Source organism: Cryptomeria japonica, chromosome 8 (assembly GCF_030272615.1).
Source record: "Cryptomeria japonica chromosome 8, Sugi_1.0, whole genome shotgun sequence".
In the NCBI taxonomy this organism is placed as follows: Eukaryota; Viridiplantae; Streptophyta; class Pinopsida; order Cupressales; family Cupressaceae; genus Cryptomeria; species Cryptomeria japonica.
In genome coordinates this window covers 525,296,153-525,312,568 of record NC_081412.1, presented here as the reverse complement: position 1 = coordinate 525,312,568, position 16,416 = coordinate 525,296,153, and the positions used below count along the sequence as shown (strand labels likewise).

General features: G+C 39.7%; 1 protein-coding gene across 5 annotated transcripts in view; it reads left to right on the top strand.

Annotated features, from left to right (window-relative positions):
- The window catches only part of LOC131055417 (thylakoid membrane protein TERC, chloroplastic), a 316,462-nt gene that overhangs the window by 240,644 nt on the left and 59,402 nt on the right, over positions 1-16,416 (top strand). For all 5 annotated transcript variants that reach the window (XM_057989901.2, XM_057989900.2, XM_057989899.2 and 2 more), the window contains 3 exons: positions 11,296-11,345; positions 11,569-11,625; positions 11,780-11,858. In XM_057989901.2, the coding sequence (XP_057845884.1) occupies positions 11,296-11,345; positions 11,569-11,625; positions 11,780-11,858 (186 nt within the window). The remainder of the gene's footprint in view (positions 1-11,295; positions 11,346-11,568; positions 11,626-11,779; positions 11,859-16,416) is intronic.

Below are 16,416 nucleotides of genomic sequence, written 5' to 3'. Positions count from 1 at the left end.
TTGGTAGATATTCAATTTGATGTTGTTGAGAAGCTAGCTTTAATTAATTCATCTGGAACTATCTGCTTCTTCAACAAACCCTTTGCTCTGACTTCTTGTGTCCTTGATGTGCAGGATGTTGATGTACCTCGCCTTGGAATGCTGGATTGGACAAGTCGCCCTTGATGACGCTTGACTAAAGAAGGTCACCCTTGTCCTTGCTTGATCTTCTTGGAGGAGACCGTCCTTGATCTGGCTTGATCGTCCTTGGAGGAGACCGTCCTTGATCTGGCTTGATTTTCCAACTCCGGGATCTCCATTTGATGCCTACACAAAATATTAAAGTTAGTCTTTTGAGCATCAAACCTCAAAGCATGAAATTTAAGACCTTTCAAAGGTAAAACTTAAGATATTAATTAGAAAAAGTCATGATAAAGCAAGAATTACATATTTTCAAATTAATAATGAATGGAAATTGGATTTTCAAGACTTAGATTTTACAAAATTGCAATGGGATCACAATAAATCTTGAATGAGATCTTCAAAAATGATTCTTCATACCTTCCCTTGAGTATTAAACTCTAAGAAATGATGTAAAAATAGATGAATTTTGCTAGGCAAAGTGTAGATCAAAGCTCTCCCTTGGTTAAAATGCACCTCCCTTAGCTTGGAAAAGAACTCCACATTCCACTAGCTTCTTCAAGATCTGGAAATTCGCCTTCAAATGTCTTCAAAAAATCTGGAAATTATCCTCCAATCTAGCAAGGAATTCGCCTCTCCAATAGCCTTCAAGATGAATTCCGCCCTCCTTAGTCTCCACACTTAGTAGAAATTCGCTCCACTCCAGCTAGATTTCGCACCTTCAATTAGCTCTCCAAATTCGCACTTGAAAGGATGATTGAATGATTTGAATTGTGAAAAAACACCTCCAATATATAGAGCGCTCACCTTCCATTTACCCATGAGGCCGACCTAGCAAATAAAAGGTGAAATAATAAATAAAACCTCAAAAGGAGTAGGCCGACTTGTCAAATAAAGGCAAAATAATGCCTTGTGGGCTCAACTTTTAATTTTTAATTTCACAAAAATTAATTTTAAATGCCTTTATAATAGAAATTCGATTTTTTGAGGCCCAAAATTAATTTATTAAATGCCAATTTAATTAATTTTTTCAAATATTCCAAAGTTAGCAATGTGGCATCTAATGCGATTTGGAGGATATCAACATTGGGATATGGCAAAAATAAAGAATGTCAATAACTTCGCTTTGGTCCCTGGGAGAGGGACAGGAGCACTTTTTCATTTTTAGGCTAGGACTCTCAATTTTTTGAAGTCAAACCTTCGTTCACCATGCTTTAGAAGTTCTTTCCTATCTCACACAACTTTGCCTTAGCATAATCTCGGAGGGAATTTATTGTTTTCATAAAAAGTGCTCTGGTCCTTTAGTGAGGGACGGGAGCACTTTTGAGTCCTTGTGCAAATTCTTGATCACATTAATCTTCAATTTACCCTCAAGGCGCAGAATATCACATTTCACTCCATCTTGAGCCTTGGTAATAAAAATATCCTTTCAAAATGTAAGGTAAATGGTCATATTTGGAAATTGCGCCCTGGTCCCTTGGTGAGGGATGGGAGCACTTTTGCCAATTGTCGTCAAAATTTGCAACTCTCGCATCTCAATTCCACTTCAAGGCATTTTAAACACTTTTTCAAACTTGCACCTTGGCCTCAATTTGTCCAAAATTGGCGAGAAAGGCTAGATAACATGTTAAGCGCTCTGGTCCCTTGGTGAGGGACGGGAGCACTTTTTGAATTTCAAGCTTATCCACCCTTTGCTAGCTTCCCAAATTATCTTCAATGGGCTAATCATGTCCTCTTCCATTCATTTCAATCACAAACTCGCCTTGTCTTTGCAAGAGATTCACACTTTTTGAAAAATCGCTCTGGTCCCTTGGAGAGGGACGGGAGCACTTTTTCATATCTTGGTGATTTCTTTGTCTTTTAAACCTTCAATTGCATCCAAGGCATAAAACATCCTTCGTCCTTCCCATCCAAGTCAAGTTTTGCCATAAAATATCAAACAAAGAGGAGAAACTTTAAAAAGTGCCATGGTCCTTCAGTGAGGGACAAGAGCACTTTTTGTCATTTGGGTTGATTTACTCCTTTGTGATCCGCTTAAATTATATTCAATGGACAAAACATGCTTCCCTTAACCTCTTCAAACCATAAAATCACTTTAATCCTGCAAAGGCAGTGCAAATTTGAAATTCAAGCTCCGGTCCTTCAGTGAGGGACGGGAGCACTTTTTGCCCTCTAAGCCAAATTGTCTCACTTTTCACCTCAAAATTCCTTTGCTAGGGAAGATTTCATCTTACTTCACGCTATGAATAAGAGTTAATGTCCAAGAAAGGTCTAAAATTGTGCATATAAAGAAAAGCGCTCTGGTCCTTCAGTGAGGGACAGGAGCACTTTTGACCCTCTAGGCAAAAACTTCATCATTTCATCGTTTTTGATCAAGTCTGGATGTTCTATCACGTTCATTTTGCCGTCCACCATGCCTTTGATGTTTCAATTTGACCGAACAAGGCCAGGAATGACTCAAATAAGCTTTTTCACCCTGGACCCTTGGTGAGGGACAAGAGCACTTCGCCTTGGTCCCTTGGAGAGGGACGGGAGCGCTTTTCACTCTGGATCCTCAGTGAAGGACAGGAGCGCTTTTTGACTTTTTGAACTCTCTATCAGGATAATTTTTATGGAATATAACATTTAAGTAGAAGAAAGAAGAATACTTATACTTTAAGCTATATTCCATATATACTTTCAGGATGTTTGAGAGTGGTTTCAGACCTCCAGGAGTTATATTGCAAAATCTAATTTTTGGAGGTTTTTCAGTTTTCAGACTTAGTCAAATTTCAGGATCAGGACATTCCAGACTTAGCCAAATTTCAAGATCAGGACTTTCACTCAAGCCGGACTTGCTATCCATGTGATCCCCTTGGCGACACTCAAAATGCAAAGGCCAACTAACAAAACCCTAAAAGACCTAGAAAACAAACCCTAAAAAGCAAAAAAAGCAGGGGTCCCCATTTGCAATGGGGCGATGTGTGAAAACGTCACAACAGGAGTTAACCGTTGAAATTTAAATTGCAAACTCTCCCATTCAAAATTTGGAATTCGTTCTTGCAAGGCAAATCGTACAATTTCTCGCCATTCATTTTCATCGGGTAAGTGTGCTTTACCTCTCTCAATCGTCTGAAATATTTGCAAATTGGATAGATGTGTGTGCAAAAAAATTGATTAAAATGCTTAAGTCTTCAAAATCACATCTATTTCCGTTTGTAAGGCATCATGCAAAGCAATTGAAATCAGAATTTACTCCTAAGAATCAGTTAGAAAATGCATTTTCAAACTTAGGAAAATTTCTCAAGCTTTATCCATTTTGAAATTAATGCCTAAGTGTAAATCCGCAATCGAAAAGCTTCATAAATATTCATGTTTAAATCAATCAAGCTTTTAGCCAACGAAATCATGTTGTTCTTTCAATTCGGGTTTTCTTTGAATTGATCCTTGGATGCTGACATATCCCTTATCTAACCCGTTTTACTTTGTTTTTATCGCCTCGTAATCCGCATCCGGCTGTCCAAGATAAATGCCTAAATCGGCGGTAGAATCATCAAAGACACGTGCTACAGCCAAGACATCGCGAGCATCCAAATCAGATATCCCTCGCAAAGTCAAAAGGATGAAATACTAGTATCAAAGAGGGGGCCTGAGGGAGTCAAAAGTTCAAAGTGTCTGGGACAATGTCGGTGATACTGACCTAGGCCATATTGATATCCAAGATTTCAGGAGCCGAGTCTTCTCCCCTAATGCTTTTGGCAGGCCTAGGTAGATGATGAAAAGTGGCATTGCCCAAGCAACAAGATTTCCCCCAGCAGTGCAAAACTATGAGTTAGTAGTGGAGGCTGCCTGACATTACCAACGAGGTTCCAGATTGGTGCTCGTCGAGGACATGGTCCTTGCTAACTTCACTCCTGAGGTCATTGGCGACGCATTTGATATTCCCTTCCCAAACAATCCCACAGCCACAACTATGGATGAGGCGCAAGTGGTGTATGATATGAACCCCGCCAAGTGCAGAACGCTGATAAATGAAGAGTGGTACAGGGAGAGAAGACCTCCACGCGTCAGAATTGGGAAAAAGGCCCCAAGAAGTGACTTTCACAATGAGCATGGGGACATGGTCACATTGCTCAGCAGGGTTATGGGACTCCCCAAATCCAACTACTTTGAAGAGTGGATGTTTTACTTCACAGAGCATGTCTTCGCTGGGAAGTCCAAGTTTGACTGGGCCCAGATCATAAGCGACAACATCCACACTCAGCTGATCAAACTCGAGACAAAGAAGTACTTCACTATGACCTCCTATTTGGTCTACATGTTCGCCAGGAACCAGCCACTACCAGGTTTAATAATGAAAGGTGAAATTAGGAATGGACCTAATCAGGTAAAAGTATACGATTGTTACCCACGGCTACACTATCAGGATATAGCTCAGAGGGAAAAGAACAACCTGGCCTATGCAGTTGGCCAGTATGAGTGCGTCAATGACGCCTTCACAATGCGCTTGGTCAGGCTTATGCAGGGAGGATTACACATAAGGCTCTCGGAGCAAGCTACTATTCTAGTACAGAGATACGGAGCCTGGTTCATCCAGTTCCCAAGGTTCTCCTACATCCAGATAGCTGGCTTCGATGGTGCCCCTCTCCGACTTCCACAGTACCCAACTGACAAGATAGTTCTTATGGAGGTCGCAAGGCAGTCACGTCTGGCCGGTAGCTTACTCAGAGACAACAAGCAGGCTGGATTCACATTCCCCATGATTATAGGCAACCAGGATGTCCATCTAAAGACCCCATCCCAGGCAGAGGAATCCTTTGTAGAGCTGGCCTCCTATGGCCTACAGGAGCATTTTCCAAGGAAATGCTTCGATCACGACAATCTGGCGAAGAGAGCCTATGGCAGGCGGTACAAAGCAAAAGAATCAGTTGAAGATTATTGGAAAAACTGCTCTGATGACTATGAGGTCCGAAGGCGTGAATATTCGAGGCTGAGTGTGCAGCAAATGCGACTCTATGAATATCGTCTGGTCCTTGATCAACTCACAGATTCAGGAAACTACCTGCAAGTCCGAGAATTTGAGGCAGTAACGCATCTTTTGCCAGGCATTGATTGGACGCAAGACCCGATCATTGATTTTGAGGCAGTCATGGCAGCCCCAGGAAGATATACAAACCAATGGTTGCATCAGCAAATTGAGCGACTAATTCATGAAGGAGTCCAATTCACTTACCACTTAATGGGTAGCCTTGATTCTCAGTCCTCCGAAGATGAGGGAACTTCCAGTGCACCTAGGGAAGAGATTGAAAAGCCTGAGAAAAGGAAGAAGGCTAAGGCCAACAGAGGAACTCGGACATCCGAGAGAACAAGAAGGGAAAAGATTCCCATTAGGAGACTAGAGGTCACTTCATCGTCAAAGGACCCTAGTTTGTCTGACGATGTAGTAGAACTAGATTATATACCTGCTCTGCCTTCCCAGAGTGATATTGATGCATCTGGAGTTGATGATCCTCTCGCACCCGACATGCTAGACGCAGGACTAAGAGCCATTGAATTAGCTGAGCCGGGTAACCAAATTGAGGAAGGAGAGACTCCATCCATTCAGGGGATTGAATTGCATGAACCCACCCAACAGAGCCGCCATGAATTGCTGCTCCATAATGCTACCAAGGATGACTCTACCGTTGAAGGAGAGCAAAGGACAGAGGAGACCCGCGAGCTCGAAAAGACTGAAGAGCAATCATCACATGAAGGCACCAGACAATTGTTCAGTGAAGTGGGAGAAAACTCTGCTGCAAGCAAAGAACTTGACACCTCCTCCACTTCGGTAACCGAACAGCTGCAAATTTGTGATGAGGCGGCTGAAAACATCAAAGAACAGAGTGCAAACTTAACCATAGCATCAGCCCAGACTGTACCTCAAGAATGGTTAATTGCCCGAGCTCAGCACAAAGCCACCACAAAGCCACCCATCGATTTGGAGGACATCTTCTCACGTATAGATCAAGCTAAAGCCAAGGGGAAGAAAAAGCCCAAGGCATATTCCAGAATGACCAAAGATGAGCAAAGGAACCGTACTCTTCACATCGCCACCCCGCCTGTAGACAAGCCAGCAGATCAGATCACATTGGCAGATTATAGCATCACAACCATCCCCATCGAACGAGCCACTAAGGAACAGGAAAAAGAGGAATTCAAGGATTCAGTACAGAACATACTCAAGCAACTTGAAGAAATAACAGCTGAAAAGAACATGTATCGAGCTCGTGCTGAGCAGGCCGAGGGATACATCAATCAACTCCTGAGACCATTACACAATGCTTTTGAATCCCACATTCCCCTGACGGCATTGGCACAGAGGACCACAACAGAATTTGAAGGAGTACGGGATACTGCAAAGGCCGTCAGGGAATGGATGCAGGGCATTAAAGAGAGAGGGGAGCAAATCTTCGAGGATCTGCGCGAAATGGCCCTCCATAGGGAAGCTATTGTTATCAAAATGTGTAAACTAAAGAAAGAATGCTATAACATTCATGAGGCGATGGCAAAGACTTTGCCCGTTGTTCGGGCTCTATTTTGGACCTTTTCTCAGATCCCTGCTGCTGATGCTATCCTAAATCCTTATAGCGTTAGTACCTTCAAAGACTGGTACGGGACCCTCAGCATGAAGGACGACATGAGGGATAGTATCAACAAAATGCATGATAAGTGCGATGCCACTTTATCAAATGTGAAGGACCTTGGTGAGAGGATCCTCAAGTCCATGGTTCTTGGTTGGAAGAACAATATGGAGGATAGTGAGGTGCAACCCCAATGGGAGGACCGGCTCATTCCCAAAATCGCGTACTCCATAGGGGATCTAAATTTTGCTTCTCAGCTTCAAGCAGACATATCATGTTTTGAAAATCACAAGTCATACTGGAGAGAGGAACTGGAGAATTTAGATGGCCTCCTACAAGGTATCCATCACAAGATGTTCAATCCGCCTATGCCGCCAACGACTGAATTATTCAAGTTATGCTTGAGGTTTCAGGACTACATTCGGGTAGAACGTGCAGCTAATTGAAATATCTGGGGAGAATATTTGCATGACGAAGTCGAATTCATCACCGAAGAATCTAGAGCTGGAAAAGAGAAAGTGCTTTTTCCCTTTTAATTTTAAAAAGTGCACTTTTTGCCCAAAGGGTCATATTTGACTTCCAAGTCAACTATAAATGTAAAACTTTATGTGTATGCACTTTTGGATTATTTTGGATAAGTTTTAATTACCTTTTTGGGTAGTTATTACTCCCTTTGGGGTAGTTGCTGATATTTACCCTCCATTTATGGGTATGGGTACTCTTTTGTAAGGATGAATCTGGGCCGCTTGTTTAGATTAGATCTTGGCCATTCATCCATTTTTGAAGCCTATTTAAGGGACTGGTTTTCGCTCATTTTGTAAGAAGTTCATGGATTGTTGCTGAAGCTCTGGCGAAATTTACAGGATTTAATGCAAAGTTAAGACTGTTTCAAGTTTCCCTGTGAGTGCATGGTCTCCTTCTTCAATAATTTAGAATTTTTAGTTATGTTTCTTTCCTTTATATAGCATTTTCTAAGTAAACATCTGATAGAATCCTTGCAGTTCATACCATTAGGGAATGGCTGATTGTCTTTCCTTCTGCATGGTTAATCTGAACCAGAGAAACGGGACTCGCCTGGACTCGCCCAGACTCGGCGAGTCCGAGTACGACTCATGCTCGGCGAGTCCTAGGGACTCGGACTCGGACTCGTCCGAGTTTGGGGAGTAAACTCGCCAGACTCGCCGAGTTGGCGAGTTTGGCTCAAAATCGCCAGACTCGGCGAGTCTTGAGCCCCAAACTCGGCTACTAGCTGGGTTAATAAAATGACAAAAAAAAAACATTTTAAAAAGATTTTTTTTAAAGTAATAAGTTCTTTTGGAAGGGTCAGGAGCGAAATTTGACATTTTGGTCTCTCCGTCAAGATTATTTTATGGAATATAACATTTAAGTATAAGAAATCTTTCTTATACTTCAAGTTATATTCCATATATACTGTCAGGATGTTTGAGAGTGGTTTCGGGCCTGCAGGAGTTATATTGCAAAATCTAGTTTTTGGAGGATTCTTCAGTTTTCCAGACTTAGTCAAATTTCAGGATCAGGACATTCCAGACTTAGCCAAATTTCAGGGCATTTGAAGATCAGGATGACATTCCAGACTTTATCACTCACCAACTTGACCTAGCTCGGACCTTCAAGAATGACTCACTCACCAAGCAAGACCCAATTAGCAACAAGAGCAAAACCAGGCCCTAAGGAAGACTCTCAAAGAAACCCTAATTCAAACTTGTAATAAGTTTTTTGGGCCTCGCGGGGCGCTGCCCCTCGACCTCGCCCTGTATCGCGACAGGGAGCACGCAAGGTGCACTGCCCCTTGACCCCGCAAGGGGCGATGCCCCTTGACCCCACCTTGGGGGCGTTGCCCCCAAACCCCCATCGAAAAATATGGGGGGAAACTACGTCGACAGAAGTAGAGAAAATTTAACCTCCGAGTCTGACATTGATTGGATCGACCAGGTAGATATAGAGGTTGAGACTGTAGCCATGGCAGAGGAGGAGCGGAGAGCACGAGCACAGACAGGAGATTCAGAGGCAGATAGTGACACGGATGTTCCTGATGTTGGTGAGCATGGCATGGTGTCACGGGGAGCAGCTATGGCAATTGAATCATCCAGGACCTACCTTAGACGCCTTCGCAGGGGGTCGGGGCGGGAGGGTGCGGGCTCCTCTGAGCCATAGACTTGTAGTTGTATTTACCTTTGGTATTTGTATGAAACATTTGATGATGATCATATGATGACATGGATTTTTTATTCCATGAGTTTTGTAATAATGTATACATTTGACAATATTTATATATCTATGTTTGTTATTTTCTTCAGCTACAATTTGCGTTTATGCTTATGTGATTGATGTATACTTGTGTATGTAATCAAATGAGCCGAGTTTGATGATGTTATTGTGTCTTTAAGGTGTATTCAATAAAGGGTGTCTAAAACAAGTTTTAAATATTTAAAAATCTCTAAATTTCTTGAGTTTTTCACTATCCTGAGTCCAGTCGAGTTTGGAGCCGAGTCTGACGTCGAGTCCCAAGTCCGAGTGCAAGTCGGCCTTGCCGAGTCCGAGTCCCGTTTCTTTGATCTGAACCTTTCATATGCTTAGTTCGGTTATTGAATGCTCACTGAATGAATGTCAAAGTTCTGATGTTGTATTTAATAGCATGAAAACTCAATTTTCCCTTGAAGATCGCACTAGATTGATGCAAGTATTGTGCTTAAATAGCTGGTAATGCTTAATCTAGTTATTTGGAGGTGTCTGTCTGTTTACTGAATCTGCTATCTTAGTTAAATAATTTATATTTTTTGTACCTCTCTCTCTCACTATCCCCTTTTTTCCCTTTTTTTACCAAGAGAATCCACAGTCCTGCTGAAAACAGTATCAACCCAACTTAAACCATTCGATAAGCAAGACCATTAAAGTCCTAGGGAACTCATCCAACAACTATTCATATCACTGTAAGTCCCCTTGTGTTTCCAAAAAAAAAACACATCAAACCACTGAGTAATCCCGCGGTCAAGACCTAACAAACGAAACCTTGAGGCTGTCCGCTTCGATCAAACGTGAGAAACAACATTAGGGATTTCCTTATCTCAAGAGAGGATAGGATACTCAGCGAGTACATTCTATTCTGTGTTGGCCGTATGGAGTTTGCAGCAATGCGATTTCAGACACGTCAACAGGTTGCAATTAAATTAAATAAAAATCCCTTTACTTGGGCTTACCTCATTGGGATGAGCGCCCACTTTGGGCAAGAAAATAAAAAATAAAAATTACAAACACTTAAATGCTACCTTGGTCAACCAGCTGAAGGGATGTAACCGTTTGGATGAAGAAGTGCATTAGAATGTACAAATAGAAGATCATTGGAGGATGAAAAGGCAAGAAATCAATGAAGATCTTTTCTATCTAGAGTAGATTTGTTGCAGATCTATGAGCAGAATTTAAGGGCAAGTTATTGCAGACATGAGCAGAATTTAAGAACTATTATTACAGACTTATGAGCAGAATCCATTGAAGATTATATACAGATTTTGTGAAGACTTTGGAGCAGATTATAAGAGATATATCAAGCTTATGCTAAGGAAGATTTTGGTGAAGTATTGAGCTGATTTATAAAGGAGAATTAGATACAATTCAAGAAGAAGATCAAGTACTCGTTACATTTTTCTTTTGAAGGTTGGTGCCTCGTATTCAAGGAGATTGGTGTCTTTTGCTGAGTTGGTGTTCAGTTGTGGGGATTGGTGTCTGCAGTGGATTGGTGCCTACGAAGATTGTAAGAAGTTTCTAATACAAGCAACATTTTGTTGTGGTTTTCTCTTGCAAGGATTTCCACGTAAATTGTGTGTTTTTCTTGTCCTCCTAATTGCTAGATCTGGCATTTGTGTTATTGCTGTGGATGATTAGGTTTTGAAGTATTGCTATTGTGATCTCACCCCCCTCAGTATACCTGAGTGCTCTTCACAATGCATATATAACAAGTACAACAAAAATCCAAGGGCAATAACTACTAAATTATGAATATGTAGAAAATGACATAGCTACTAGATCTTCTACTGCTGTATCTGATCGTTGTTTTGAAATTCTGCATTAAATTTTTCTCATATTCTAAATATCAGAATTTAATGATTAAAAATGGCAAGAAGTTCTAAAAACCTAAATTTGAAAGGATAAATATGATGTACACTATAAAATTAAAAGTAAGCCGAAACACTTTGCATTAATTATAATATTTTGAATACAAATATGTAATTCACCAAAATTGGCATTAAGTTGCACTTCTCTACAAAATTGAAAACTTTGAAAACTACTGCAGCAAGTGAAGTACCTGTGCAAGAGAATGCTGATCAAAATAATGCTGCAGATTTGCTCCACAATGTAAACCATATTCTCGTTACGTCCTGATAGAACATCATATAATAGAGGCCTAATTTTGGGGGGGGGGGGGGGGGGGGGCACCTACTTTATGCTAACACGTAAACCTTTCAAATATGATTGTTAAAAGAGTAGCTGCATTTTCTATTTCTCATATATTGAAGTTTCTAAAAAATGCTAATGCATCTTCTTGCTTTGATCTAAACAGCAACTTATGATGGAAATCGTTTTTTCACAGAGACTGAAGGCATCCGCAAAGTATTGTACCTCATCTCCTTCAATGATCTTCTTAGTACGCTATTGTTGTGCAGTTATTTTATTAAATGATTGTTGTCTTAGTAAGTAGGAGTCTTTGGAATGCTTAGGAAACAAACTCCCATGCAGATGATTGAAATAATTGGTAACAGCATTAAAGTATGATATATTTTTCAATTTCCTTTCATTGAAAACTCAGAAAATATATTTGACTCTCTCTAAGCAGGCAACACCTTTGCTGTTGACAGTGGCTGTTTTGGAGCTTAGTGATATTGCATTCGCTGTAAGTTTTGGGGTGTTTCCTTCTGTTTTAATAGTTGAGAAGACATGCCAGTAAAATCTGTTGATTGCATTTTAATTTAGTTTTTCCTCACAACAATCAGATGTTTGTGTCCTAATTTGCAATCTGACTCTGCAAAAATGGCTTTGTTTTTCAGGTGGATTCAATACCAGCAGTTTTCGGTGTTACAAGAGACCCATTCATAGTTTTCTCTTCAAATATGTTTGCAATTCTTGGTAATACACGAGATAATTATATCTAATAGGGATGGGTTGAACTTGAATTTGTGTTCTTTTGTTCAATGATTGTACACATCAACTCATTCTCGTTTTGATCTCATGTAACTTTTTGAGGAAAGGAATGAATAGAAGAGTAAAGCAATCACAGAATAGTTTGGTTACTAGAAGATGATGTATCCTCAATTGTTCAAAGTACAACTTAGAAGCCCCCTAACTTTACTAGAATCTTGAAATGTCAGAATGAAACAACAGAATGTAATTCAAATACTATCCACTAAACATTTGACTAATTTACGGTAAACTTATTTGCATTGCATGTACATCATTAGATTATAGCAACAATTAAACATAAGATCGTAAATCAATTGTACATTTAATTGTATGACTGTATGCTTAGTTGTTTCCATATTCTATGTGCAATGCAAACAATTTCATTGTAAATTAGTTAAATTTTTAGTGGAAAGTATTTGTGTTGTCCCCTTTTTGGGCATTACATGATGCATCAGAGAATATTAAGTTAATGGAGGAGTCCTTTGGGAAGGCATGGACATGTTTAGACTTATTGAAAAACATTTGAAGCTCATCCTTTTCGAAAGATCAGCAAAGAAAAATTTCAACTCTCATTTAGCTTCTTTCAACCAGTAGTGAAGTGGGTGCTGAATTCTAAACAAACAAATGTCTTTTATATGTCTAACTGGGCAAACCAAAAGGAAGTCTGCTCTAATTGAGTATTCAGTTTTGTTTACCAAGGTTTGAGAGGAACACTTAAAGATAAAAAACTAAAAAGTCTTCTAAATATATGAACATGGAAGAAGGAAGCTGGTAGGGTTTTAGAAACATTACTCAAATTTAAGGCACTTAGTTATGCACATAGTAATAGAAAGAATGTCAATGAATGTTTGGTATGAACACAAATCTCAAATAGAAGCCAATTTAAGTACACAATCAAATTTTCAGTCGATATACGTACACAATATTTGTTGAGGATACAAAAGAGTGAATGTTTCCATCTAGGAGTATCATCTACACTTAACCAAATTCGTTTTAGAATCCATTGTGAGCACTTGTGTTCGGGTGTGGGAATTCTAGGACAAAAACCTCGTGATTTTAGCGGATAATGTCATACATTGTTCATATTTGAGCTTCTTTGGACGTGGACTCTAGCTGCAATGCATTGATCCGATTTTCCATTGTTGTTGGTATGAAATGCTCTTGTAGTTACTGATATTGCGGAACTATTTGAATGTAATACAACCATTATTATAATAAGAAAGAGATTGGGACTCACTTTTTATTTGCTGTTCATTATAATAAGAAGATCAGGAGTTATTTGACCATTTGTTGTTTGAAAGGCAATGATATTGCTGATACATAAGCAGTGATTTCAATTTGAGTTGTCTAAGATTTGATTAAATAATGAAGAACGACAGTGTTATTCAAATAATAAGTGTTTGAGGAAGCTTAAGGATCAGATTTCCATTGTTATTTTTCCTCGAGACATTACAGTGGTATAAGAGCTGGTGATCTTTGCCAACCCGTGTATTTAGAGTTCAACTTTGCATGTTTTAGTTTTATTGAGTACAGTGACAGAGCAACCAGATATCACTTGAGGGAGATCAGGAAATAAGGTTGATTTGTAGAGAGTGTAGAGACACAATCATCTCCTATAGAACCTGTCGCAAAGCTTAACAACATTATGGTACAAGGACAGAAGAATGAATGCAGATGACAACCCGAACAGTTGGGATGAAAGAAAGTTTGATTTGATATAAGAATATATTTCACTATGGGAAGGTATAGACGATCAATATTTGTGGGTATTCTTAATTTTTTAGATCTCATACCTAGCAAAAGTACCCAAACTTTGTGGAAATGATTTAGTTTTAGGTGACAAACATCATTAGAAAGAGATGCAAGGGTATGTAAATTTATTTGATTTCTTTATTTCTATCTAGGATGAGTTCATGATTGTTTTAATTGATTATTTTGGTGACAATATTAATCTCAATTCTAGTGCTTCTAAGGGCAATAATCAGGATGCCACTTAGAGCCACACACAATAGACTATTATTGTTTTAGCTGCAAGGCCCACTCAACCTATCTTTTTAAATAAGGAGGTAGATGCTCTAGCATTTGAAGCCTAGAACTCATTGTTTGATGATATTAGGGCTTATCATGTACAATATAGAGCTCTTCTCGAAGAGATCCAAAGTGAAATGCCACTCACCATTATATGAATATAATGAAGTCTTGAAATGGTTACAAACCCGAGTCTAGGCTGCAAGTCTTTTAGAGAGATGTGCAACAATCTTTGGGGAAGTAGACACTCTCTCCCCATGATGGATCTAACAGACGCTTAGCTCTTGTGTAGATATGGAAGCTAGTGTAATATCCCCAACAATTTTATTTTTGTTTTTAACAAGATTACAATCACACCAACACCTGTTAGGGTTAGAATAAGAAAACTAAACCAGCTGAAAGGGACCCTACACCTTTTGATCACTAAGAGCCCAATCTGGGAGGGTGAGAGCATACGGTGGCAGGGGATCATTAGATGCAAACTTCTGAAAATGCTTATTACAATAATGGGCGGCAAGCCAGCCCCTTCCACTTTCCAGTGAATAAAACAAGGAAACTTGGCGGTGTTGACGTGTTTTTTATGACTACGTCGAACACAGAATAAAGTTGCCTAATGGTCACTTCACTCTCTCTTGATCAAAGTACGATTGCATGCTAAGGTTGCAAAAAGTTCAAACAATCGACTCCAAGGTTCCTTTACGCTACGGAGGTGACTCAGTTGGTTGATGTGTTTGATGGTAATCGAAGGGGCCTTACGTTTGCATCGTTCTTTCACTTCTTTGGCTGGAACTCCATCATCGGATATAGCGAATATGTGATGCTTCTGCTTCGAATGAACGAACTAAAATGAATTAAAAGTAAAGGGGAAAGGGTTTAGAAGGATCTAAATCTACTCCTAAGGGCAGTGATAACAATGAATAGTGCTCTGGTGGACAAATTCCAAATAAACCAAGCTCTGCTTTGCCAAGATCAACTACAACTCCGCAAGAACCAGTGCAATCTTATGCGGATGATGAAGGATTTTCATATTGAGAAAGTGCATTTGAATACCCAACACGACGCAATCCAAACGACTGTCCACAACTGAACTTAGCACACTTTTAGTTGCTCAGGCTAACTTTACACTGCAACTTACAATCAGTAAGATGCAAAAAGTATGAACCATGGAAATTCATCAGACACCATTACATTCTCCATTGAAATCAAAGCAATTTACTATTTCTAATCTAAGTGAGGAAGGTGAAACCATGCAAGCTTTGAAAAAATAACGTAAGTGGACACCATCAGAGAACAATGTTTCACTGTTATTATCTCAAAACTTATTGCAACAATTTCATACAAGGCTCCCTCTTTTACAAATGAGGGGGGTCACCCCTTTATATAGGCCTCAGGCCATGATTACATGCAAAACCCTAATTAGGGTTTCACCCTAGAAGATTCCCCACACATGATGCAACAAGGTGGGAATTAGCAATAAATACCCCATAAAGCCCATATAGAATTAATTACAATCCTTCCAAAAATGGCACCCATAAAGCATTAATTAACCATTACATTCAAAAAGTGCCCACTATGCAATGAATGTACCCTCATGCAAAAATCGCCCATGATGCCATAAATGCACCATTATCTCCTGAACGTGACGGCTGCATGCAGAAGGAATCTGCCATAAATTCAACATGCGATGACCGGGTCAAGAGTTTTCCATCAAAACTAAACATCGAGGCAAGGAATGACTTGAGAAGGAAGAAGTTATGCTTTAGCTATAAGGAGCCATGGTCACTGTAAAAACCCCCTTGGTGCTCTGAGATGGTTATTGTTGTTTTACCTAATGCTGAAGGGTTTTTGGGTTCGAATTTACTGATTTTTAATTTGCTTTTTGAGAAAATTTCAGATATAATTGAATGTAGAACATTAACAATGCTCATACACACCAAATCTTCAACTAAGTGCATTTAAAGTTACATAAAGTTCATTGAAATAATATTGAACCAACATTGAAACCCTTTTAAATTATTTGCATTCAAAAAGAAATTGCAAATGGGCAATGGGAAACCTGGAATGCTGAATCCAACTGCTGCACAATACTTTTGACACTTCTAGTGGCTGCAGCTAATTTCCTAAAACAGGTCTTGCTCCCAAGGTTGTTTTAGAATTTTTGAAGACCTCCCAACACAAAATCGCCCCAACCCTTTGATGGTATGGCTGGATAAAAGTATGGCTGGGCTGAGAAGAGAATTTATGGTCTGCCGCAGCTGTGAATGAAGACAATTCCTCTTATTTTGAATCTGCTGATGACTCATTCCTTCCTTCTCCTTAAATCGATGTACACTTGAAGAAAATCTCTTACAATTTATGCACAATTAGGACCCCTAATGTGAAGCCCTTTTGCTACCAAATTCAGGAGATATTTCACTCCCTCAAATGGTTGCTCACTGAAGATTCACCATTCTCCAATGACTGCTTGCATGCTGAA